This window comes from Varanus komodoensis, unplaced genomic scaffold (genome assembly GCF_004798865.1).
Source record: "Varanus komodoensis strain SLA01 unplaced genomic scaffold, ASM479886v1 scaffold82, whole genome shotgun sequence".
NCBI lineage: Eukaryota > Metazoa > Chordata > Lepidosauria > Squamata > Varanidae > Varanus > Varanus komodoensis.
The window spans coordinates 1777484-1803260 of NW_025336508.1; the positions used below are offsets into that span (position 1 = coordinate 1777484).

The 25777-nt window shown below is 56.6% G+C and overlaps 1 protein-coding gene across 5 annotated transcripts in view; it reads right to left on the reverse strand.

Annotated features, from left to right (window-relative positions):
- Positions 1–369: 369 nt before the first annotated feature.
- The window catches only part of RUBCN (rubicon autophagy regulator), a 56970-nt gene continuing 31562 nt past the window's right edge, over positions 370–25777 (reverse strand). For 2 of the 5 annotated variants that reach the window (XM_044456195.1, XM_044456194.1), the window contains 15 exons: positions 25301–25396; positions 24577–24692; positions 23062–23260; positions 21039–21140; positions 19325–19399; positions 17480–17540; positions 16342–16474; positions 13548–13628; positions 12724–12869; positions 11905–11969; positions 10384–10622; positions 9082–9143; positions 6928–7081; positions 5585–5678; positions 370–4974 (listed from right to left, as the gene is read on the reverse strand). In XM_044456195.1, the coding sequence (XP_044312130.1) occupies positions 4793–4974; positions 5585–5678; positions 6928–7081; positions 9082–9143; positions 10384–10622; positions 11905–11969; positions 12724–12869; positions 13548–13628; positions 16342–16474; positions 17480–17540; positions 19325–19399; positions 21039–21140; positions 23062–23260; positions 24577–24692; positions 25301–25396 (1805 nt within the window). In that variant the 3' untranslated portion in view covers positions 370–4792. The remainder of the gene's footprint in view (positions 4975–5584; positions 5679–6927; positions 7082–9081; positions 9144–10383; positions 10623–11904; positions 11970–12723; positions 12870–13547; positions 13629–16341; positions 16475–17479; positions 17541–19324; positions 19400–21038; positions 21141–23061; positions 23261–24576; positions 24693–25300; positions 25397–25777) is intronic. The other 3 variants (XM_044456197.1, XM_044456196.1, XR_006417209.1) reach the window with 2 other exon arrangements.

The following is a 25777-nucleotide window of genomic DNA, read 5'->3' on the forward strand; positions in this document are numbered from 1 at the left end:
ATGCGCTAGGGAAAGGAGGGTTGGACCTGCAGCAGCCGCATCTGCAGTGTGTCCACTGGCCCCTCGTTATATGCCCAAGAAGCACACCTCCTGCGTCTCCTGCTTTTCAGAAGGGTCTCTTCGCTGGCTGGCCCTCCATGGGTCCCCAGGCCCAGTCTTGGAGCAGGTCTTCAGCTATTGCTGACACTGCAGGGAACCCAGGCATTTGAAGAACACTTATGTATAGCCCATTGTGGGCTGTCTGTGTGTGTGTGTGGGGGGGGGGGGCTTCTTCCATCACTCCACACACGACCACCAAGACACACACCAAAGAAACTGAAGGATCATTCCAGCACTCAACCAAATGTGAAAAACCAGAAAAGCAGACGCTTCCTTTTAAATGTATTTTATCATGGACGGCATTTCAAAGTTACGTTGTGCAATGGAACAGCAGAGGGGTATCCAGTTTCGGCGAACACTGCGACTGTTCCTTTACAAAGAGTTTTCACATACCAGCTACAGTATTTATAATTAGTAGTCATCCTGCAGGGCTGTGGCAACCAGGAATCCATCACAGCTTCACAGGTGTTGGGAAGTTCATCTTAACGCCTCCGCTGTGTGTGGCGTCCTCCCTTTGGGCTTTCCGGCCATTGCAGAAAGAGCCTTTAACACTTTCACATAAAACACAACCTCCCACACACCTGCTTGTTTCCTAAACAGAATCAGTGCTCCTAGAAAAAAGCTATCAAACAGAGGCAAAATAGAAGAAATGTCCCGGAGTGTTAAAAGTGCTTTCAAAAACAACCCCCCCCCCCCAAAAAAATATCGAGAAGTCTTACATCTGAGAGGCAGCAGACTGGAGACAATCCAATCCGTTCGAGGGCTGCTGTGTGGTCAATCTTGAATGTTTCAGGCAAAAGTCTCCGATGAGGCACAGCTGGGGTCTAAAGCACACCTGATGCGAGTCACGCATTTCAACAGGTGTGGCTAACCTGGCTGCTTTCAGGAGAGAAGTGGAAGCTGTAGGACTCCACCCTGGGTCAGGGGCATGTTCTGGAAAGGGGTCCGATTCGCCTCTTTCCCCCTCCAAAATAAAAGCTGCCAGGTTAGGTGGCGTTGTTCAAGCGCATGATGGATACAGCCTGTCGTTTGGTCCTGCAAACGGAAGAACTGTTCAGGGGTGCAAGGAAGAACTCTGCAATCTGGTTTGTCAGTTCTATGGGAGCTGCTGAAGGTTATCCAGAAAATGGAGTCCCTGGGAAGCTCTCAAAGGTTCTCTGATTAAGTCGGTCGGGAAGAGGACACAGCATGGACCATGTTGCGAAGCTCACACGCACGTTGCTAAAACAAAAATCTTGGAGATCAGGAGAAGTGTGGAAGCCAGCTTCCTTACACCTTCAGGCTAACATGCTTCGTGCTCCTTGGGAGGGGGAACAGCAACTGCGTGGGCACTGCAATGAGGGCAAAGGGTCCTCTCTCTCCGAAGGGGTGGGGTGGGGTGGGGTGGGTGGGCCATCAGGCAAAGCTGTCCCGGGGATTCCAAGCCCGCACTCTCGCGTGCCCGCTTCACCAAGTTCTGCTGCATTTCCATCCCTTCCTGCCCCATCACACAAGCAAGCAACCTGCTGCGAGTCCAGGCACCTGCCTGCGCTCTGCTCGGCTGCTCCGACTGCTCCAAGCAGCCTGTTTGGGGGACGCTTCCCCCCGGCCTGGCCCTCGAACAGGCCAAACTACCAACCAAGCCCCCACCATCCTGTACGTTTCGTTGCCAATGATATCAGTGTGTCCCTTCTAAAGCCTGGAATGAACAGCCCGCGCCATCTGCGGTACTCGGAAGGTGTCAAACCCGCAGTAGGTATTTCCACCCCATCCGAAGCCCGGCTCTGGGCCAGACGGCAAGGTGACCTTGAAGTAAGCAAACGCAGTTACGAAACAACACCAGCATCTTTCAGTGCCAATTCTAGCAGGAAGCAGGAAAGGACAGCTTTCTGACGCTCTGCAAACACGGAGTTAAAGCCACCAATCTTGTGATTTTCTTTTTTTAAAAGCAGAGGTGGGGTTAATGACTTTTGAAATAAAATTGTTTTAGTTAAAGCAAACCTTAAGATCCTGGCAAAGTCACTTTTGCCTGACAACTGTGTATCACTTTTAATCGGGGTTTAGTCACTGGATAAACCTCTGTGTGTCTGGCAGGGCAAAGAACACGATGCCGGAAATGGTTCTTAAAAAATAGTATCTTGCCATTTCTGCAGCTCGCGCAAAAGCTGCCCCCAGGAGATTCTGGGTTGCGCCACTTGACCCAGAATTCCACCCTCTCCTGGTTTAATGACATGCTGGGGACAATATGCCAAGCCACTTCTCCCTTCAGGCGATCCACTGACCCTCACGTGCTTCCACAAACCACCTGTTTCTCCATGAGCGGTTGAGGCTCACAGGTCCAAGTCTGAGCTGCCCTTGAAAGTCCGGCCACGTGGCAAGAGGGCCTTTCTCTGGCGGCACAAAGGCGAGCTCAGAAAAAGGGACACGTGCCAAGGACCACGCATTCCAACAGGCCGGTGAGGAATCCGTGGGGCACCGCCGGACCCGGCATGGAGGCAGAGCCCGCACCATCCCTGCCAGTGCAAGACTGAGGTCCTGTCAGCCTTCAGACTTTACTTCCCCCCAAACTGGGACTGCAGGAGCATAGCTGATCTAGAGACGCGTGGCTGAAGTTGTCAGTTCGCGCCATCTAGGTGTGTGTGAAGCGACTCCGGCCAAGCGCCTGTAAACGGACTGCAGCAAGGCGGGTGCGTGCTTTCCCCAGAGGCGCGACTAAGTCAGATAAGAGCACTCAAGTCAGAGACATGCCCGGAGCATGGCCCACGTGTGCGTCTTCCGCTTCTCGGCACATCTGCCGCTTCCAAAAGGAAAGGCTGAGCTTGGCCAAGGTGAAAGTGAAGCTGCTGGAACCGTCGTCCTCTGACTGATGGCGAGTATAGTAAGGAAACCGGCAGCTGGGTTTGTGGCCCAAGCAGCCACGGCAAACGGCAGGCAGGCAGAGGAGCAGTGGGATCCCTGGGGCGGGGGGGAGGATACGGCGTGTGGCTCTGTGGCACTGGGGATGCAGCCGGCCTTTCGAGGCAGCCGGAACTTGGACCTGTGAACCTCAGCTGCTCACGTCTGTGGCAGCACGTAAGGGTCGGAGGCTTGCATGCAGGACTGCCTCTGGGCTGGCCTTCCACTGGCTCCCCACTGCGGAGCAAGGGCATGCAACCTACTCGTCAAGAGCTCCGAGAAAGAGCACCCAAAAAGCAGGGAAGAAAAGCAGAAGACTCCCGCGCTGATGGACGGAGGCGGATGGGATGGCGAGCGCTTGCGTTTCCAGCGGCAAGTGAACAGGAGCCGACTAAGCGGCTCAACGGCCGAAGGCAGAGCGAGGGAGGAGGCCCGTCAGAGAACGGCTGCCTGGATGCCAGAGCGGGAGGAGGGCAGGAGAGCAAAGGGAGCTTCCGAGCCACCGCAGAGCAAAGCCGCTGCGGACGGCCTCTGAGCACGTGCGAGAGTCCCGCATCTCTGACTGCAGCGGACTCTGTGCAGTGCAGGGCTCAGCCGGCCTCTCCAGGACAGGCCCCAATTCCACAGGCCGAGAACGACCTCCGTCTCACCGTGCAAGAGTGACCGCCATGCCCCAAGCGCTCTCGCTGTCGTGCTCCCACCATGCTCCCGGACCGGTCGCCTCAAGCGGGACGAGAGCTCTGTGGCCGGCTGAAGATAGGCTGCTCCCCAGCCTCGTGACCTGCCTGACTTCCCACTTCAAACACGGTCAGTAACACGGAGTCTCCTGTGCTGCAGAAATGGAAAGGCACCTCCGGCTAGCCATGCTGGCGGGGTCCTGGGAGTCGAAGTCAAAAAGATACAGAGATGGCCCACCTGATCATCAACATCAGGAAAACCCTAGGCTCTCCTCTGTAGGTCTGAGGGACCACCCAGGGCCCTGGAAGTGGATGGCCCAACCTCAGGCAGCCGCCCGTGCTGCTGCTGCTGCTGCTGGGAACAGATGTTTCGGGCAGGTGGAAAGAAGAGGATTGGGGGAAGGAGGCAAGGAAACCGGGCCGGTGGCGCATCTCATCTGAGCGTATGTGGCGAGGGTGGAGGGAACAGACAGACCGGTTTGAGAAGGCGTAGAAAATGGAGCCGACTTGCTCGCAGGTGCAGCCCCTAACCAAGGCTTTGGCCTCCTGGCCACCCGTCCATTTCCTCCAGCACCCGCAGCAGTGCTGGCTGGGAAGGCCCGATGCCCCTCTCCTCCGGCTTCCCCACCTCATCTCGAATACCGCAGGCACAAAACAGGTTTGGAGAAGGGAACTTCAGCAGCAGAAGACGCAGAGTTATAGGCAACGGTTTTGGCAGAGGGAAAACCTCGCTGACTGCCGCCTCACGTAGCACACAGCAGTAAATACAGCAACCGAAGCCGTCCAGGGGTGGATCTCCCTCCGGGAGGGCACGGCATGCCCCCCGTGCCCAGCTTCTCCTGGTGGGGGAGGCGAGGCTGAGGCACAGCAGTCGGGGACACAAGCGAAGCGGTCCCGCTCCGCTCACGGCGGCAGCTCCGCTCAGCTTCCCACTGCGCCCGGGCATGGCAGCCGGGCCGTTCTCTCCGCAGGCCTGCAGCTCGGACGGCCAGGGCAGGGAAACCTCCTGAGCCAAGTGCGACAGACCCCTTGGGGACCGGCCATCCGCTGGGCCCACTGGCCACGGGAGAGTCTGTGCAAGTCGGCGGTCAAGTCCCTCTCTCCAGGCATAGGCCGGGCACCGAGCCAGAGCCCCTCCGCTGTCACGTGGTCGCGCCGGCTGTGGCCTCCTCCTCGTCGTCTCCCTCCTCCTGCTCCTGCTCGTAGTCTGAGATGTCCGCCGCCATGCTCTGCTTGGCCAGCAGCTCCCTCCGAGCTTGCAGCCGCTGGCACTTGGGGCAGGGCCCCGACCGGAAGCAGCCCTTGTGATAGCAGGCCCTGCACTCTGCCGGAAGGATTGAAACCGGAGCTGAGAGGTCACACGTCCCGGGGAGAGTCGGGCAAAGCGCAGCCTGCAGCGTCCCAGCTGCACCTGCCTGTCTGAACTGCGGGGGGAAGTGCTGGGAAGATGGGACAAGCCCAGGCCAGGCCAGGCCTGCAGGGTGGGGTGGAAAGGCCGTGCCAGGTGGGAGGCGCCGAGGAACCTGTCCCTTGCCCAGCTTTGTGCAGAGAGACGGCGATGGGGCCACCTCCACCCGCTCGGCTCTTTCCCTGCGGGTCAGTGCCCCTGCCCAGGAAAGAGCTTCCCCATCCTTGCTTTGGAGGCAAGGGCGAATCAGCACGTGCGCGAGGCGCCCCGGGACTGCATGGCAGGCCGCAGAACGGCTGAGCCCCAGCTTCCTCCCCATCTTTTGGGGCATGCGATGCAGCCAGCAGAGGCCATCCAAGTGGCTGGAGAAGTCTCACACAAGCACTTGCGGGAACAGGCTGCAAACCCGCCTATCGGGGAATTAAATCCACTTAACTAACAGTTTTCCCCTCTAGTGGTATCTAGACCGGGAATGCTGCACCCAGGAAAGGAGCAGGAGGCACGCGGATCCTCGTCGCTTGCCTACCTTCACACGTCCTGCACTTATTCAGCTCGAAGGGGAAGATGATGTCCTCCTCGTTCTGGCAGAACTCGCAGATGAAGCCCTTGGCCTGGCAGAGCTGCAAGGAGGGAGGCGGCGGCGGCGGCAGCGGGTGAGGGTGAGGGGGCCACACAGCTCCAGCCCCGCCTGCGCCCTGCTCCGTCCGTGGGGCCGCTTCACACGCAGCCCTTTCCCCACACATCGCACGGCGCGCCCCCCGCCGGCTGTGGTGAATGCCCTTTCCTCTGCACCGATTTCTCCCAGCCTGGCACCCTCCAGATGTGCCGGGCTGCAAGTCCGTCCTTCCCAGCCAGCATGGCCTTCTGGGAATCGCAGGCCAGCACATCTGGAGGGCGCCAGGTTGGGAAAGCCGCTGTAGGCAGAATTGAAACTCGTGTGGGGCATCGTATGCCAGGTGTTACAAAAGGAGGTGATGCGTTCATTTTTAATCTGCGCGGTCTTTCTGTCGAGACGTCCTGCCCTTCCCTGCTCAGCAAGGTGGGAGATTCCTCTCCCTGCCCATGTGCTCAGCATCCCCCTCATGTTCTTGGGCTCCCCCAACCCCTCATCTCTTTGGCCATCTCTGTCCAGGCCCCCAGGTCCCCTTACCATCCCTCCTGTTTAACTGCTCTTGGCTTCCCGTTTGTTCCACAAAGCCGGCTAGCAATCCCGAGCAAAGCACACTTCCTTCCTCGCTAACTACAGTAGTACCTCGGCTCACAAACGCCTCCGTTCACGACCAAATCGGGTCGCAAACAAAACTTTCATAAAAATTTTGACTCAGGTTGTGCACTCCGCACTGGGTGCCGACCACAACCATCTCCCCCCACCCCCGCGATTGAGATTGCGCCCGTCTTTCCTGCAGGAGTGCAACCGCAATCTCGGCCATCTCCCGCCCCAGCACAATCGCGTCTGTCTCCCCCAACAAGCGTGCCCGCCTTCGCGCCCGTCTCCCCAGTTCCTAGGAATCGAGGGCTCACAGCATTCTCAGGAGGGCAGCCATGGCAGGTAATCTTGTTCCAAAGAAGTTTGAACTTGGCTCAGTTTTATAGCCAGAGGTGCTTCTCTGCCTGACGCCTGCCAAAGTTGCAGCAATCCAACAAGGCAGTAGCCATGGCGTTCATCCGCTGCGGTTTCCATTCGCCTCTGAACTAAGACTGGGAAGAGCAAAGAGCTGCCGTCCCAGCAGGCCTCAGACAGCCAAACACACGCGCACCTGCCTGTCTGGCCCAGCAGCAGGCTTTTGCTCACAACCCGACCCAGCAGAGAAACAAAGAGCGTGCAAACGAAAAGAACAGAGACCGGGCGTGTGGCATCGGACGACTCACCATGCACTTCTCGACATGTAGCGTGCCCGCCCTGAAGAGCTCTGTCAGGCGGGGAACGAGCTCTCCCTTCTTGGTGCAGTTCAGGTCGTTCAAGGAGTAGAGGTGGAGGTCCTCCGTCAAGTGACCGGGCACGGCATCGAAGGCGTCCAGAAGCCTGCAGGGAAGGGCCACAGCGGGACTCAGCTCCGCAGCACGCCGACGAGGCTGCAGGCCGGGGCACATGGTTCCTCGCCTTCTCCAGTGACGGCTGCAGCCAGTTTAAGTGATGCAAAGCAAGGCAATCCACCCACCCGATTCCATTTCTATCCTGCCCTACAACCAAAGCTCTCTGGGTGGTTTACACAGAACAATAAACATATCCTAAAACCAGAAAAAATTAGAACATTTTAAATAGCCAAAAGCAGATACTACACACAGGCACTGACAAGGAATAAACGAGAGAGACTCTGTGCAGCACCTGGCGACCCCCTTCAGGCCCCTGGGTGGTCAAACGCGTCCTTAAAAGTCTCAGAAAAGAGGGCCTCCTTCACCTGATGCCAAAGGACAGGCTCAGTGCCCGCCAGGCCGCAGTGGGGAGCTTGTGCCACAGCTCGGGGGCCACCAGCAAGAAAGCCCTCCCCCCGCTGCCACTTTCCAAGTGTCCCATGGAGTTGGCACTGGGGGGAAGCCCCAGAGGCCGAGTGCAGTGACCAAGTAGATCGCGGTCGCAAGAGGCACTCGGGCAGGTTTGGCGGTCCCAAGGCAAGGTTTTACAGGTTAGAAGCAACACCTTGAACTGGGACCGGAAGCAGACAGGCAATCCATGTAGGTGGGCCAGAACCGGCCTTGCAGCTTTCTGTCTTACACGTTCAGACTGGCAACTCCCAGCTAGTCATCCAGCTGCCGCATTCTGCAGTAGCTGCAGCTTCTGAGCCGTCTCCAAGGGCAGCCCCACATAAAGCGCACTGCAATAATCCAGATTAGCCGAGCGCAGGTTACGGAGGCCAGGCTCTCCCCGTCCAGGCGGGGCGTAGCTGGGCCACCAGCCGAAGCTGGCAGGAGGCGCTCTGGGCCCCCAACGCCACCCGGACCTACAGTGAGAAGGATGGCTCAGGGACACCCCACAAGCCGCGGGCCTGCTCCTTCAGGGGGAGCGCGCCCCCATCCAGAACAGGCTGAACACCCCCCGTCTGGTCAAGGGAACCAGCCACTGACAGCTTCTCAGTCTCGTCTGGACAGAGAAGGCTTGCTGGCCACCGTCCAGCCCACTGTCACAGCCAGGCAGGTCCGGCACATGCTCGGCCTCACCTGCTGACGATGCAGAGGAGGAACGGAGCCGTCTGTCAAGGGCATCCCAAACCCCAGATGACCCCCCTCAGCAGTTCCGGGTAGAAGCTGAATGGCGTGGGGGACAGAACGACCCCGAGGGACCCCATGCCAGGGCTGAGCAGCATTCCCCAAGCACCGCCTTGTTCAAGAGCACCAGGCCACAGCCAGCCTGATCGCAGTGCTCTTCCGCTCCTTTCCTCTGCAGCGGCTACTCTTCCTTTATCCAGTAGCTTCTGCAACATGCTTTCTGTTTTACGGGGTTTGGTCCTAACCATCCGGTGGGGTCTGGTATTCTTCCCAACTTACACAGGGAGGCTGCATGTCGCTTGCCCCAAGTCACAAAAGCGCCACTTCAGATACGCGGTTTTTCCTGCCCTCGTTTCCACCGGCAGAGGAGGAAAGTGCACCGTGTCTGCACACGCAACCTTGTAGGTGTACACTTGGTACCAGCTGGGGCTTTCCAACCCGTGTGCATCTGACAAAACTAGACAGTGTGTGTTTAAAGTTCACACGTGGCAATGGATGCAGATCTTTCCATGCACAAGTGTACGGAAAACACACCATTCCTGCCTAGTGGAAAGGTGGGAAAGAGGTGTGATTGCTGCTTCGGATCAAAGCTCAGGATCGGGGGCGGCAGCGGCTGCTAAAAGGAACGGAGAAGCACCCCGGCCCCGCAGCACGCAAGGCGCACGCGGGGACTGACCCGCGTCCGGCGGGCAGGAGGCCCTTCCAAGTGCATGGCGCACCCCCGGCCACCCACTGCTGCTTGCAAGGGCTTAGCTTGCCCTGAATTGGGCACACGCACGCACGCACACATGGCTGTCCTGGCAGCCCCACGGCGCTTACGTTTTGGCCAGGCGGCAGGTCTTGAACATGTTCTTCATGTGGTACAGCTGAATTCTCAGCAGCTGCAAGCAACCAAGGAGACAAAAATTCCGGTTTTAGGCAGAAAGAGCACTTTCAGAAAAAGCATGTACTGATGTATCTTGCAGAATCCAAATGAACTGCCGGGCACGTGCACGGAGAGGGTCCTGTGTGAGGACTCAGGTCGCATCACTTAATAAAATGCCTGGTTTTAGAGGGAAGGGGGAAATGTACAGAAGGGGGAAGTTCAGATCCAAGAAAATGTGCATATTGCAGATTCTCACGGGTGGAGGCAGCACATTGGACAAGCCCAAGCTGTCTTCGTTTTCAGCACTTATCAATTATACACACTCTCCTCAGGGGCGTATTTGGCCTATTCATTCATTTTTCTAGTCCTGTGGAGGAGCAGAGAGTTGTGCAAGGCCCTGAAGCGCCTCGTCTAGAAAGCCGCCCCTTTCTGTTCCTTTTGCGATTTCACCAGGCATCTCCTGGCGATGTTGCAAAGCTAGAAGGATTTACAAACATGCAAAGTTCAGCGAACCTTTGATGCACCTGCACAGGCCTTGGGGCGATGGGAGCTGTACTCACACACACACGCAGGGCATCCAGCTGGCTTGCCTGCTGAATTCTGGTCTTCTTAACTGGTATTGCCTCACGGCCCCCCACTCCTGATGCAAGGAGCAGAGAGGGCTCCTGCGAACAGCTCCCTTCCCCAACGGTAGGGTTGAAGCCAAGATTTAAGGACCCCCAAAATGCAGGCACTCGGGAGATATGCCTTGAAAAGCATTTTAGGCCTAAGGGGTGTTGGGAAGACAGAGGCAGACCCGACGGAACGAACGAGACGGGCCAGACCCGAAGGCCTCCAGGCTTGGATCCAGGACGTGCAGGACTCCTCCCACTAAGCAGCGCAAAAGGGGGTTGGGGAGAGTGCAGGTTTTGGCCACACACAGCAGCAGCCACGCTGCATGTTGCCAGGTATGGACCAGGGCGAGAAGGTGCCGGGGAGTGGAGACCTGGGGAAAGCAGGACGGCCAGGCAACTGCAGCCCTTCTCGGGGGATCCGTGAATGAAGAGAGCAGTGACGCGATTGTGACGGGGATGGGAGGGATCCTACGGACGCCTGTCACTATCTCGCTCTTGTCCCAGGGCATTCTGGGTCGGGTTCGTTAGCACGGGATTCTCAGCACCCCGGCCAAGCGGCCGTTCCCGTGACAGCTTCTTCGGCAGAGCTCTTTCCAAGCCGGCCGGCGTTAAGGCCACACGCCCCTCCTCAAGATGCCTTACCCGGACTTGGTTGAGCGGCTTCACCTTGCGGTACAGGGCAGCGTTGATGTCCTGCATGTTAAAGAGCGGGTCGTTCCAGATCTTGCTGAGCAGGTCCTTGGAGAAATTGCTGATGTAGTACTTGCTGAAGTCCCACTTCCGCAGGATGCGGCTGGGGATGACCATCAGAGCGTTCTCGTGGCAGCACTGGCAGAAGTACTTGCCCAGGTACTCGCAGTAGCGCATGCGCTTGATGTAGTCTGCAGGCATAAGGGGGAAGAAATGAGGCCCGCGTCTTGCTGAGGGAGCAGGGCTGGCCCACCCACGTGGCACGCCAAGCAGCGACAGACCCTTGGCAGAGCGGCTGCTTCGGAATCCCCCTCCCCTGCAGCAGGGCCAAGGGCTGCGGCAGACCTCCAGATGTTCAGGACTTCAACTCCGTCAGCCTGGCACACCTGCCGCCTAAAGAGCCAGGGATCCAGGGAGTTGCAGTCTCAAACATCTGGAGGTCTAGGCTGTGTGCAGGCAGTCCCTGGGTTACGAACGAGTTCCATGCCTAGAAAACAGAAATTCACGTTCGAGTCAAATGTGTATGCAAGGCTGGTCACATAGAGTCGGTCCACCGTATCTGTGAGGGTTGGGGCAGCAGGACGCCGACAAGAGTGGGAAAAGGGGGGTGACGACACAAAGAAGGGCCTTTTCTACAGTGGCACCCCAACTCTAGAACAAGCTCCCCAGAGAGGTTCGCCTCGCGCCTTCTTTGCATTTGGTGCGAGTCAAAACCCTTTTTATTTTGACAAGTGTTTAATTGCTAACTGTTTTAAGCAGTATTTTAACTGTGGAGTATGCCATTAGTTCTGTGCATTTTATGTTGGCTTTAATGTTTATTATTTGAAACTTCCATTTTATACTGTATTTTATTCTGTATTTTCCTTGTTGTAACCTGCCCAGGGAGCCGTATGACTAATGGGGCAGGTTAGAAATCTAATCAATCAATCAATAATAAAAACTACAAATATCTCTAGCCCTGCTCCAACCCGCCAGTGCCTCCTCTTTCCAAAAAGGAAATACCAGAGAGATTTCCCTCTCTGGACGGGTGGGGCAGGAAGGCGTGCTTTGGAGGCCTCCCTCTCTCCCTCTCTCTCTATGGTGAGGCTGTGAAGGCTTTCTCTCCCTCCCCTCTTGTTTCCTCTCTCTCTATGGTGATGACAATTTTCCACAGTAATTTTAAAAAATGAATAGGCTTTATGGCAGTTCCTAAGTATGGGCTGTTCGTAATTCAGATGTTTGTCACTCAAGGTCTGCCTGTAAATGCATGGAAAATGTCATTAGTCCCTGCTTGCTCAAGCTCTGAAATGCTTCTAAGATAGTCACTAAATTATATTCCGCTTTCCTTTTTCAAGCAGTGGATGGCAATTTTTAAAAATACACGCACAGCATGGGGGACACCAAAATGAGGACGGCTGGATTAGACCCATACTCTTTGACTCAAAGGTCCTGAGGGAACGGTGGGTCTCTAGGACTCCTGCACGTCAGCCTCACCTGGGTCTGTCCGGATGCCGCAACCCGCACAGCGGTAGTTCTGCTTAGCCACGGCCACCTTCCTCCTGCAGCAATGCAAAATCAAGGTATCGAAAGGAAATAGATAAATAAACCGCTCACTCAAACAAGTTCCAGCCAGGAAAGAAGTGTGGGCGACCAAGGAAACTGGTACAAGGAAACTGAAACCGAGAGGGGCCCTTGTTGCGGGCCTGATGATGCTCCTGGCACCACTGAGATAAACGCTGCACGTTTTGTGGGAGCCGCCAAGTCCACTTTGGGGGGGGCGGAACAGAGGCTGGAGCAGTGGGAGGGCGAACAGGCAGCACCTGGTGTTCTTTCTCCAAGAACCAGTCCCGTAACGGGGCCTGAATGGGAACCAGTCGCTTCCTGAGAAAAGGTCTGAGTGGCACCACAAAGGCAGGGCAGGAGGCAGAACAAAGGCTCTCCGTACTTTGGGCTGGGAGATTGTGGCTAAGCTGCCTAGAATGGCCCTTCCCAAAGACGGGGGACCGTAGAGCATCCGCTTTGCACCCAGAAGGCTCCGTTTTTGGTGCCTGGCATCTCTAGGAAGGACTGGTGAAAAGCCCTGCCTGGAAGCTGGCAGAGTCCCTCCCAGTCCATGTAGAAAGCACTCAGCTAGATGAAGCTACTGCTCTGATTCACTGCAAAACACCTTCCTGCGTTCCCAAGGAGGAAGATTATGGGCCGAATCCCAAGCATTCAGCCCTTGCAAGGAGGTGTGAGCAGCATCTAGTGAGAGTGCGAACGGACATCCCGGGGCAGGAGACACTGCAGACCGGAAACAGCTCGGCCCCTTACGTCGGAGCTGGGTGGATGTTGAAGATGATCTGGGGCCGTGGCGGCGCCCACTCCAGGTTCCCTCGAACCCGGATGCGAAGCTTGTAGATGTCTGCGTGTTCTCCATCGTCAGGCGAGATGGGCACGGAATCCGGGATGGGCAGCAGCTGCAAGAGGAAAGCGAGACGGAGCCAGTGACGAAACACGCACCTGCAGCATTCGCACTCAGCATGCGAGTGGCTCAGAGGTTCTTTCAAAGGCACGTCTAATCAGACCGATTTTGCTCCTTCCTATTTCAGGCCTTCAGGAAGGGGAAGAGGGAACAGTTCTGGTACAGCTGGAAAGCACCCCGCTTAACTACTTACGGCAATAATTTGGCATTGATTTACTGCTGCTCGTGGGGTGGGGAAGCAAAATTTAGGAATTATTTCATACACCAGGGGGAAATGATCCATGTGAGCGCACCCTTATCTTATTTCTCTTTACAACCAGGCTGGCAGAAAATTCTATATGATTTCTAGCGTGATCACACAAGCACCGAATCGCCTCTCAAGCTTTTAAAGAGTAAGAGATGCAGGCCAAAGCATGCAATCTGAAGGCACACGTTTGCGTGACGGTTAATTGCATGATTCACACTGGGCGGGCTGCCACTGGCAGACTTCTGGCATCGGGTGCCAAGAGCCCTGCTTGCAAACCGGGTCTCCAGCCGGCTGCTGCAGCGGGGCTTGCTCTGCCCTTCGAAAAACTGCTCTGCCAAGGGAGCGCAGCTGAGGCGGCAGTTCAGCAAGTGGTTAGAGCACAAGGCGAGCACACACTCGCGGGCCACGCCGCCCGTTGGAACATACCAGCAGCAGCTTTTTGGAAAGCTGTCTTTTCTTATACCACTTGGGCCGCTTAAAAAGCTTTGTAAGGGACAGTCCAGGGCGCTGAAAGCCAACAGCAAACGAGCGATCAGGGGGGCTCCCCGAACAAAACACCCAAGCTCCTGGTGGCAGCAAGCCGCCCTCACACAACCGGGGAGCAGCTTCAGGCGGCCGTGTTCCTACGTGGCGGCCAGGACCCCAGCGTTCCAGGTGGCAGGCGTGCCTGGAACGGCCCCATGCAAGGCCACCTCCAGGTTTCCAGACACGGCCCCGGCAGGTGAGGGTGGGCAGGCGTGAGGCGCGCTGCAGGGGCCTCGCTTGTTCCCAGACAGGCAGCGTGGCGGAGTGGCTAAGGGTGCAGGACTGGGACTCGGGCGATCCGGGCCCAAATCCCCAGTGAGCCGTGGAGACGACTGGGTGACTTTGGGCCAGTCTCAGACTTTCAGCACAAGCTACTTCACAGGGCTGTTGGTGTTAGGATAAGATGGAGAGGGGAAAAAGCCGTCTTGAGTTCCTTCAAAGGAAACGAGGCAGGATATAAATAAATGAATAAACCACAGAGCTTATATATATATATGTGTGTGTGTGTGTGCCCGCCCCAAACAGCAAATATATATGTGCGTGGGGGTGGGGGTGCCCGCCCCAAACAGCAAATATATATGTGCGTGGGGGTGGGGGTGCCCACCCGCCTGCCTGCCCGACTGCCCCTTAGATCTGAGACAGAGGCCCTTCTCCAGGAGCCCTCTTTGAAGGAGATTAGGAGGGCAGCTACCTGGAGAAGGGCCTTTTCAGTGGTGGCACCCTGACTGTGGAACATGCTCCCCAGGGAGGTTCGCTTGGCGCCGTCGCTTTATTCTTTTAGGCGTCAGGCAAAGGCCTTTTTATTTTCCCAATATTTTAACATTTAATTGATTTTATCTTTGATTTTATCATTGATGGTCAGATGTAGCGTGTTGTGTGTTGCATGTGGTTGGGGTTTTTTGTTTGTTTTTTGTTTTTTCTAAGCCAGCCAGAGACCTTAGTATTGCATGGCATATAAAAACTTTCAATAAATAAATAGATAAGATAAAAAATAAAGCTATAAAAAGAGCTGCCAACTGAAGGCTGGTGCAAAAGACACAACTTTGAATGTAAAGATCCTGCCCTGGAGAATTCTTCTGAGTAACAGATCCGGCTCAGGTAAACCTACAAAGAGCCCAGTGGCGTCTCAGGATCACAGAGCTCAGAGAAGGGTCGGCACATCTGCCAAAGCATTATTATGCCAACAGAAAGAGAATCACACAGGGGGGCCCTGCCAAGCGAACAGGCGAGGTAATCACCAGATTTTGGGTGGCTAAGCGAGGGAGGAAAAAAACCTGGCAGGGAAGAGAACACGGTGCTGGAGGAGAGCTCTGTGCATTCCCTGGACCGACAGAAAGACAAGCCGGGGGCCCTGGATCAAAGCAAGGCAGAGCTTTCCCTCAAAGCAAAAGGACAACGCGGAGGTTGTCAGACTTCAGGCACATCATGGGAAGGCCAGATTCCCTGGGGAAGGCAATCATGTTAGTGAAAGTTGAAGACCGGAGACGACAGGGAAGACCAAATATGAGAGCGATGGACTCCATCGAGGAAGCCGCAGCCCTGGGCTTGGAAGAGCCGAACGGAGCGGTCCTGGGCAAGATTCCTCCAAGGGCTTTCATTCACGGGGTCACCTAAAGTCGGAGATGACTTGCCGGCACGTAAGAAGAGCAAAAGTGGGAGAGAGTTCTAGAGCACAATCCGGTCTATTGAACACCAACTCAGCTGAAGAAAGCATGGTACTACTCACTGATTGATTGATCGATCGATCACATTTCTATCCTGCCTTGTTTCTGACGGGGAACCCAAGGCAGCTCACATGGTCGTCTTCCTCCTATTTCAGCCTCGGGTGACCCCGTGAGGTGGGTTGCGCTGAGAGCCAGCGACTGGCCCAACACGCGCAAGGAGCTGCGTGGCCAAGTGGGGACCAGGACCTGGATCTCCGCCAGCCCTGTTCACACACAGACTCTCCGGCCCGTTGCACTGAGGCTTGCGCCTGAGAGCCTTCCAGAAGACGCTGCACCATGTCAATGTGTGGAAGAAGGCAGTGTGCTCTTTGGGGTACAGGACTCCGACTCCAGCATGCCTCGGCCAGCACTGCCGATACAGACCTCTCCAACTATTTTTGAAAGCCACGCAAGGATTCTACAACCCAGGGAAGCGCATCGTGCTGTGAATTGCTCTTCCCTCCCAGAATCTGGAGGCTGCCGCACTGACCCCCGGCTACGGCCTCGAAGGGGTGGAGGGCTACCCTTCACACCGGGACGCGGGCCACCGCCAGCACACTGTGGCATCTCCTGGCAGGGCCTCCAACACGCCTTCCAAGCCGGGCATGCTCCATGCTGCTCCATTCCCTTGGCGACCGGGCTCCCGCCCCTCCCCATGCATCCCAGTGCGGGGAGGCGGCGATCAGCACACAACCGGGTGTTTCCCACACGCTGGGCGGACGCAGCTCTCCAGCCTTAGCCTGAGCCGGTGCTGGCCTGGCCCCGTGCAGCACCGGGGCCACTCCCCTTGGCTGTTCCCCTTCGTCTTGTTCCGAACCGCAACACCCGGGACGCCAAGCTTTTGCCGCTCTTTGCAGCAGCGGCCCTTCCCCACAACCAGCACCGCGGAGAAGCGAGGCCAAGCGGCCCCTGGCGTAGTGGTGCTGCTCCCCTGCCCAGGGCAGGTGGTGCTGCGCTCCGGCCCGCCGCTCGAGCCACGTGCCGAGACTCACCTTCTGCGGTGCGTCGCGCTCGGGCACGAGCCACTCCAGCTCCGAGGCCGCCGGCAGCTGCATCCCCTCAAACTGCTTCAGCAAGCCCATGGCCACGGCCTCCGCGGAGTTCGAGTGCAGGAAGGAGTGGGCGCTGCGAGACAGAGCGGCAGAGGCGGGTGCGCAGTCAGCGCCGCGGCCAAGAGCTCCTGGACGTGGCCACCCCGCTCGGGGCCCCCCTGGTGCACGACGCCCGAGGGCTGAACTCTGGCGGGGCCAGGAAACCTGTCCTTCACCGAGGGCTGCGGCCTCTTCGGGCAAAGCCCTTGCAGGCAGCAACCGCAGGGCAGGGGCCCCCGAGTCTCTTCCTTCCTGCTCCTGGGGGAGCAGGGGATCACATGTTGCTCCTCCCAAAGACCTGGATCCCTCCGCTGCAGAGGGCCTCCGAGATTAGGCTCGTTAGGGCCACAAGGTGCCCACCTGCCCTACTGAAGCAAAGGCCAGGCACACCTGGCACCCCTCCTGCCGCCACCTCTCCGTCCCCCGCCTCCCACTCCCCGATTTAAATTTGGGCTGCCAGCTTCTCCAGGCAGGACGGGCTTCCTTGCCTCCGTGAGGGTGCCGCAAATGCTGCCGGCAGTCCGTAAGTAATCAGTGGAGCCCGGGCTCCGGGGCTGCCCATCTCGTGCTCGCGTTGGCTGGGCCTCCTCCCGTCCCTGAGGACCACCGTGCTGCCAGCCCCACAGGACGTCCCCGGACATTCGCCACGCTGACACCCGTGCCCGGCCCTTGCTCTGCGCCTGCCCTAACGGCCACCCTCGGGCCCAAGAACTGCGGCACCGGCGAGCCTGGAGTCTCGAGAATCTGACCCCGGATCCGGCCTTCCCAATTCATTCACCCTCAGAAGCCGGTCCCGAGACAAACGCTGACATCCCTGCCACGTCTTGGACCTGAGCCGACCAGTAACGGCTCCCAGCCGGCCCAGATCCTGCTTCCGCTGTGGCACCCGCGGCTGCCAGACTCATCAGCGACCGGGGAGCCCGCCTAGACGCTAACCAGACCGACGCGTCCGTTCCCCAGCCTGCCCCTTCTCCCGCCTGCCCAGCTTCCCGCCTGGGCGGCAGCAGAGCGAGACGGGGCGACCCTTCCCGATACGTACGTGAAGCTAGCGGAGTGCATGGACTTCTTGCTGGGAGCGGCATGCCTCTTGATGTCTGCATCTAAGTCGCGGCACGGGGGGGCGGGGAGGGGGGAGGAAGAAATTAGTTGTGGTGAAGCCACCTCAGGACAAAACACCCGCTGTTCTTCGAGGGAACGGCTCTACCGCAGGGACAGACCTCCTGCGAGCTCAGGGCCCTGCTTCATCCCACCCTGTGCGGGCTCAGATTCTGCCCCCTCTCAGCACCGCTCACATGGGGTGCTTCAACAGGGCGGTGAGAGCTTGATTTAAAGCTGCTAGGCCTAAAGGGGTGAAGAACCTGTGAGGGATGGCACCCCACTTCGCCCTGCCCCGAGGATGAAGATGCTTATCCCCCATTTAAGCTGCACATTTCCTCTCCGAGTGCCCCACAACTCTCTGTGATGGCCGTTAGAATAAGGGTTGTTAAAACCAACTAGCTCAATAACTTGATGGAAGACGGGATGCTGACGGCTGGGAGTCCAAATGGCCAGGGCAGCTTCCTTTGTTTCAAAGAGCCATTGACGGATGGATGCGGTGGACTTGCGATAAGGGAATCGACAAGGGAACCTGTCCCACTTGTCCGCTTCCCAAGGGCACCTGGATGGTCCCACATTAGAAGAAGAGATGTGGGGCTGAATGGGCCCTCAGTCGGAACCTGCATGCTAATTCTCTGAGAGCCAAAAGGTCTGGCTAGGTATAAACTGCTCGTCCTCCTACCGTGTAATGGGAGCTTATTCCATCTACCACCAATGCGCCGCTAAAGGCGCAATCCTACGCATGTCTAGCTATGGCATTCCAGAAGGTGTAGAACTTTCTCCTCTCTAAACAAAGACAGGACTGCACCGTAAGAGTCCTAAAACTGCAGCAAACAAACACAACTACAGTGGAATTAGGACAGAAAGTTTACAAAGCCAGTTACTTGCCCATGGGAAAATAATCGTGTGAAAAGAAGTAAGTTTACAATGGCTTAGCAAAGCAGTTTAAGGTGCGATCCTAAGTCTGTTTAGACGGAAAATGTCCTAAAACCATCAGGCTGAAGAAAGTTGGAAGAAGTAAGGGGGCTTCTGACCAGGAGAAGGGCCCGTTCGGTAGTGGCACCCCATCTGTGGAACATGCTCCACAAAGAGGTACACTTGGGATCATCTCTTTTTTCGGTTTGTTGCCAGGTGAAAAACCTTTCTATTTACCAGGTATTTTAATAGATAATTGTTGGTTTTAACATTATTCGTATCGCTATCGCTGCTGTGTCATGTGTTATTTGATTATAGTTGCTGTGGGTTGTTGTTGCAGCTGGTTTTATTGTTTTATTGAAATATGGTGATTTTACTGCTTTTCAACTTGGCAAACCACCCAGACAGCCTCTGGCAATGGGGCACTATGGAAGTGGAAGGAAGGAAGGAGGGATGGACGGACGAGACTCTTTTGGTTAAAATTTACCCAGAATTGCACCCTTCAGGCAACCTTGGTTAAAGCAGCCGTCGTGCCTAAATCCATCCCCAGGTGCACCGTGCTCTCCACGTTCATGCCCACCACACACACGGCAAAGTTTAAAAACAGTTGCCGCAAGGATGGGCTTCGTGCAGTCTCCCCATGGGGCGCGTGCGTGTGCGCGGTCCCTCGCACGGAAGGCTCCGCGCCTCCCTGCAGCCCTGCGGGAGCGCGCAAGCGTCCGCAGAGGGAGGAGGAGAGCCCAAGGGACGCGTGGCTGCCACACCAACCCGGGCGGCAGGCGGCACGTCCCTGGGGAAGGCCGAAGGGCGGTGCTTGGCGGACACACAGACCGACGGACACGCACAGGGATACGCATGAGAGTGAGGTCACTACCTGAGAACAGGGAAGCCATTGAGACGGAGAGACCACTCTTGGACATTTGAATCAGGTTAGATCCATCGTTACCATCTGCATGATACGGTGATGACAAAACAGGGCACGTCAGCAGGAGGGAGGAGGGGGTCCGCACACGAACATGGGCAGGGCAGGGGAGGCTCCCCGCGGCACAGGGCCCCTCGGGGCAGGCTGGCGGGGCGGGCAAGCTTCCCGCACCGGGGAGGCCTTTCCACCTTGCCAGGCCTGCCACAAGGGCCCTTCCACGTGGCGGGCGATGCCACGGCACCCGGCTCCGACGCATGAGCCCGCTGGAATAAAGCGCCCTCCAGGATGCAACCAGCAGCCCCTGGTGGCTACATGTAGCTGGGGAAGATGGGTACAGAGGGCTTTCACCAAGGAACCCCTGAGCGGCTTTCGCTCAGCTGCCCAGTTCCGCAGAATATGGGTCAGAACCCCTGAACGGGGGGTGAGGGAATGCCACTCATCCTAAGCTCGCGATCCTTTCCCCCTCCCTCTTGCCAAGCCACTGTATTCTGAGCACTGCCTCCCTCCCTCCCACAAGCTGCCCTTGGGGTCTTGGCGCCTCTTGGGACGGCTGCATATGGTCCTTTGCCGGCAAGGGAGTTGAAGGTTTCAGTCCAGCTGCCACGGAATGGGCAGGATGACACAGCGCTGAATTTTGCTACACGACGCTTCCGTGCACCCCCTGCGCGCTCAACTGAAGGACGGAACGGCAGAGGAACTGAGTCAAGCAGGCGGATCTCGCTATGCCAGAGGAACAGCGCCGGTCCTTGGCGGCAGGGACGGGACTGAGCAGATCGGGACAAAAGGGCCGGGGGCTCCTGGGCAGAGGCTGCCGCGGTGCTTCAGACGCCCTCTGGACCCTCGCAGTGCGCGCGCACACACGGATGCGCTGTAACGTTCGACTCGCTCTTCTGCTCTGGGCACACCGTGTCAGAGGCTGAGAGCAAGCGGTGGAAAGACGGGCAGCCCCGATCCGAGAGAGCGCTCCCCACCGCTTCGACTGGGGAAGCAGCTTGCCTGGGAAGCATCCACAGGGGCCGGGCAAGACACAAACGATGCAGCCCGCCTGGCAGAGGGCCGTTTCCCGGGCTGCTTTCTCTGCCGTGCCTTCCTTGGGCCAGAACTGGGCTGGGATGCACAAAGGGAATCTCTGCTTCACACGCCTAGAGTCACCTACTTCAACCCCCTAGCAGGCTCCAGTGGGGGGCTGTGGCAGGGGGAGGGACAGGATGCTGGCTCTCCGACATTTTCCGACTGGGAAGGAACACCCCCATGTTCCCAGCTCTTAAAATGTACACCCTCGCTAGCTTCAGCAGCCCGCGGTTTTGCCACACAGACGTCTTCCAAGCCCTGCACTTCCTACTGTGTGAGTTCTGAAGGATCTGATGAGGGCGATTTGTAACCAACAGTGCAGTGAGCAAAGACAGTCACGCAGAGACCTGTCAGGGAAGGATTAATGTGCTTAGGAAGCAGGAGGCCCCGGGGTTCAGTCCCTGGTTTCTATGGCTAGGAACACCCCGTTGTGATGCCGGGAAGGACTTCTACCCAAGACCCTCGGCAGCAGAGCGGCTGTCAACCTGAGTGGGCACCACCAGCTAAGGGGAGGGAACAGTCCCAGAGCATGGCAGCTTCACAGGCCTGGATAAAGAGGTGAAGGTCGGAGGTGCTGCTCGAACCTCTGCCTTACCTCGGAGCTCATACTCATCCACATCTTCTGCAGAGCCCGAGTCAGACAGCCGCGTTGAGTCCCGGGAGCTGAAGTGGGATCCGCTGTCAGTTGCCATAAGACCTGGGGGAGCGGTGGCAAAGCAAGGAGGGCTGTGACACAAGGAAGCTTTCCAGCAGCAAAGCCAAGAAAATGACTGCAGAATGGGCAGCCTGAAGTACAACCGGCACTTGTAGGTCCAAACACCAAAGACCGGCTCTGGCGGCCTGTATGCTTCTGGGGACGATTCAAGGCGCTGGTTTCAACCTACAAAGCCCCACATGACGTATGACCACAACACCTGCCAGGCTGCCTCTCCCAGCCGCACCCGATCCAGACACCACGCTCAGCCTCGGGGGCCTTCCTCTGAGTGCCACCTCTGAGGGGGGCTCAGAGGGAGGAAACCAGGGGGAGCGCTTGCTCTGTGGGGGCCCCTCATCCCTGGAACGACCTCCCCACTGCAGTCCCCTGGTGCCAAACCAGTCATCTTTTTGGTGCCAGGTTAAAATGGCTCGTGACGCAGAGGCCTGCAGAAATTTACTGGGATACCCAGGGGCTGGCCTGAAGGGATTTCCAACCCAGGCATTTTGACAGAGTCATTCTTTGTCATTTGACTTAGCTTTTAAAACTTAAATATTTCTCTGCTTTTATTTTATTTTTTTTATGGACTGTTGCAAAAGGTTCAGAGAGCTTTGGCCATGGGGCAGTATAGAAAATAATAATCATAATCATAATCATAATCATAGCAGCAGCAGCAGCAGCAATGACAGCTTAGGAGGTTCCTTATATAGCAAGAATCTTCACAACAAGCCTCCAGTTTTTCAGAATCTGTCTAGCTCAGCCATCCACAACATGATACCTTCCAACAGTTTTGGACTTCATCTCCCATCAGACCCAGCCACCATGTCCAAGAGTCAGAAGCTCTGGGAGCGACAGTCCAAAACATCCAGTGAACACCACATTAGAGAAGACTGGATGAGGTGCTTCTCCACCTTAACATGTATTTGTAAATCTGGGCCCCCAGGACCCCCGTTTTAGCTCCCCAGTGCAGCAAGGGAGAACTGGGGATGCTGGGCTCATCTGAGACCACTTCCCTGAACCACTGCCATGCATGCTGGTCACTGTAACAGCAAAGTGTATGACCAGATCTGGTGCCCAAATCTGCTTATTTCTAAAAAGCTTATTTGCTTCATTTTAATAAATTAATTTATCGAGTTCATTTCCCCCGTTCCCACACCAGCCCTTTCCCTTCTTTGTCATGGCTACTCAAGGATAAAACTGTGGGCACGAGTTGTGCTGCTGTTACTCCTTGTACTGAGCTTGGTACATTTTTGGCCCTTTAGAAACAAATCATTATTTCAGGGGCACGAGGCAACTCAGGTCACTTCCATGCTCTGGAGTCGAAGCAAGCTGGAAAGCCAGTGGCTGACACAGCGCTCTTACAGCACTGATGCAGCCTATACCCCATGATGCATTTATTTAAAATATTTACATACCGTCCTTAATCCATATGGGATCTCAGGATGGTTTACCTGATGAAACACAGGTAAGCCAGAAGCGGAGGATCTCAGGGCTCAACGACATATAGCTTAAGGCTGTTTGCAAAATGTTTGGACTTGTCCCCATTCATTCCACCACCTTCTGCCAAGATAAAGGCCTCAAACACAATACACAGGGACTGCTTGGCAAGCTCTCTGGCGCTGCTGCACACTTTCAAGAAGCCAAAGCAGGAACGCTTCAGCGTAACGCGTCAAGCTCACACGTGGCAAGACACACAAGCGTATCCAATGCTCCCTCGCTCGCATCCTTCCCTTCTGCTTGCTGAATCGGGCTTTCCTTGGCTGGACTGGCCCGAGGATTTGCATTCCCCCAGTCAAGGATGCGCGTCTCTGGCTCTGGCCCAGGATGCTGCTCTGGGAAGCCCAGAGCAGCCTTCCTTGCCTCGATCCCAGCACTGCAAGCCACCATGAGCCCGGCACGCCGCAGCGCCTGCAGGAGCACTCACTGTCCGAGCCCATCTGGTAAGCCGGGTGCAGGTTCCGTGTCCTGATCTGCTGCCGCCGGATGCGGATCTTCTGTTTCAGCTCCTGGATCTCCTTGTCGCTGTCTTCCTCGTCCTCCTCCAGCTGCCGGTTCATCATATTGCACTTCATCAGCTCGATGGCGGCGATCAGTGACTCGCAGATGCTGAAGTGAGCGTTCTCCTGGAACGAAGCGGAGAGCAGCTGCTGTGTTAGGAGCCACCGTTTTCCCAAAGAAATGAGCCAAGAGTTTTCCTGGGGGAGAGACTGGGAGAAGCGACAGCTCCCAACAGCTTCTGAAAGCCTGGTAAATAGCAAAGGAAATGATGCCTGTGGCCCTGGGAGTATTCTGGGTGTTGCAGAATTTGGAAATGCTACGAAATTAGCATGCTGACAATTTACACTCCCCAAGCTTGGTCAGTTTACACTCCCCAAGCAAGGGTCACACTCTTATGGCTGGGAGCACATGTTGGAAAATCCCTGCACACTGTATTTTTAAACTAAACATTCGTCACAACAGGTCACCTTCTTCCGATCAGTCCTACGAAAAGCAAGCCTCCGAATCATGCTTGCTCCAGCCTCCCTTTCGCTGGTTAAGACAACCCATTTCTTAGCCGGCCTCCCCGCTTACCGTCTCGCTCCTTTCCTCTCATGTTAGATATGATGCAAGGTTTCAGTGAACTGGGTCAGTGGCAGAATTTCCTTTCCCATCAGAGCTGCGGCAGAGGCCCCGATCCACAGCTAAGGGAGGAGTCCTGATGCTTTCTCTGCCGTTCCCCAAGACTTAAAAATGCTCCCCAAACCTGCTATTTTAGCACAGATTTATCGGAAGACATTTCGGTACTAAGTATGCCCAATGAGCGATGGCAGAATGGCACCTCTGGTAAAAACAGGCTCGCTCGCCCATCCATCACTGGCCAGGTCCAAGCATGCCTTCCTTCGCAGCGGGAGAGCAGTGCTCAACGTGTTTATGCTTGCAGGCACTGCACAACTGTCCCACTGCATCTTCCCCTACCTGAGAGGAGAGAGGTGAGAACCAAAGGGAAAACAGGAGACTGCAGGGACTGACTGGCAGGGTCATTCAGCTGCCCCCCAAAATGTGGGTGAACATGGGGAAACGCCCAGCGCAGAAGCACCCAGCTGGAAAACGCTCAAACGGTGCCCGCCAAAATCGGAGAGACCGAGCCGGAGCAGGAGCAGGGCTTTCTTTCGCCAGGAAGTGAATTTCCAGCCTCTCGGACTCCTTACAGTGAAGTAAGGTAGGCAGAATTAGCCAGTAAGGATCAATCTGAATGATTCATTTAGTGCACATGGTTATTCAAGGCAACCGAAAACCCTGAATGATGATCGTAAAGAACATACACAGATGAAGGTACCGCTAAAAAGCAAGAAATCCTGAGATGGGTCTGTGTTATGAACCTCTTTCTACGCTTTCTCCGACTGCTGCATGCCAGTTCTCTGCTACAGGTGAATGCGGCCATCTCGGGTTTCATTCCCACCTTTTCCAGGTCCGCACAGCTGCCAAAATCTTGCTCCGACAAGTAACTGATCAGGGATTGGCCTTCTGAGGGCCTCCGGAACAAGCCTTCCCCAGAGTGCAGATATTGCCCCATATCTGGGTTGGGGGTGGGGAGAAAATAAAAGAGCAAGTTGGTGTATTGGACTGAATAGCCCCTACCAGTGCTGACAGCGATAGAAACTGAAATGTCAAATATAACCTCAGCAAAGGCAACCATAAAACAAATTAATTAAAAACACCATTTGAAGCACGAGAATAAAAGAACAGGAGAAGCACCCCAGGTGGCAGAGCCGCTTAGAGCTCAAAGGAAAAAACGCCTCTGCCTGCGAGCACGAGGACCGCCGGGGAGGCACCGACCGGGCTTCCCGCATCGAGGAGCTCCAAAGCCTGGGAGATGCCACAGAGGGCCCTCCATCAGGCTCTCGTCAAATGCACTTCTGAGTGGGGGTGGTCCCGAGAGAAGGGCCTCCCCCAACCTGAGCAGCCTCCACGGGGTGGGGGGGGTTGTTCTTCAGATCTGGAGAATGCTGCCGAAAGCTAGTATCTGAAGTCCTAAGAGGACCTGAGCCGGCAGGGCCAGAGTAAGCATCCGGGCGGGCCGGAAGGGACCCCGGTTCTCAGCCAAGACTTCTGCAGAAAGCCCCGCTGAGCTCCAGCGCAAAGCAGAGCCGGGGAGCAGGAGAAACGCGTCCTCAAGTGCTCACCGTATTCCATGTAGATCGAGTTGGTGGCGCTCACTTCGCCGCTCCGAACCGAACAGGACGTGCTGCTTTTGAACCTCGGAAGATCCCCGTTGGACTCTAGCCGCGACATAAAACAAAGAGGGTGTCAACGTCCGTAAGCAGAACTCGTCCTGCAGGGAAAGGCCAGAGACCCGGAAGGGACGAGGCGAGACATCATGACACGACAGGAGGGGATGAACTGGGGTGCTGGGCCCAGCTGAAGCCCGGCAGGATCGAGGGCGGAGAGGGGGGCCCTGCAGCGCGCGGTCAGGGAGATGAGCACAGATCATGCAGAGGGTTCAAGCAGGGGCCGCTCGGGATGCAGGCGTGTGAGCCGTGCCAGAGATGTCGGGTGTGGGTTTCGGAGTGCCAGATTCCAGTTTTGCTTCACACCCGCTGGGAAGCCACGGCCTGATTGCCGCCTCCCAGCCTGCCAAGTAGGAAAGGCAGCCCCTCTCC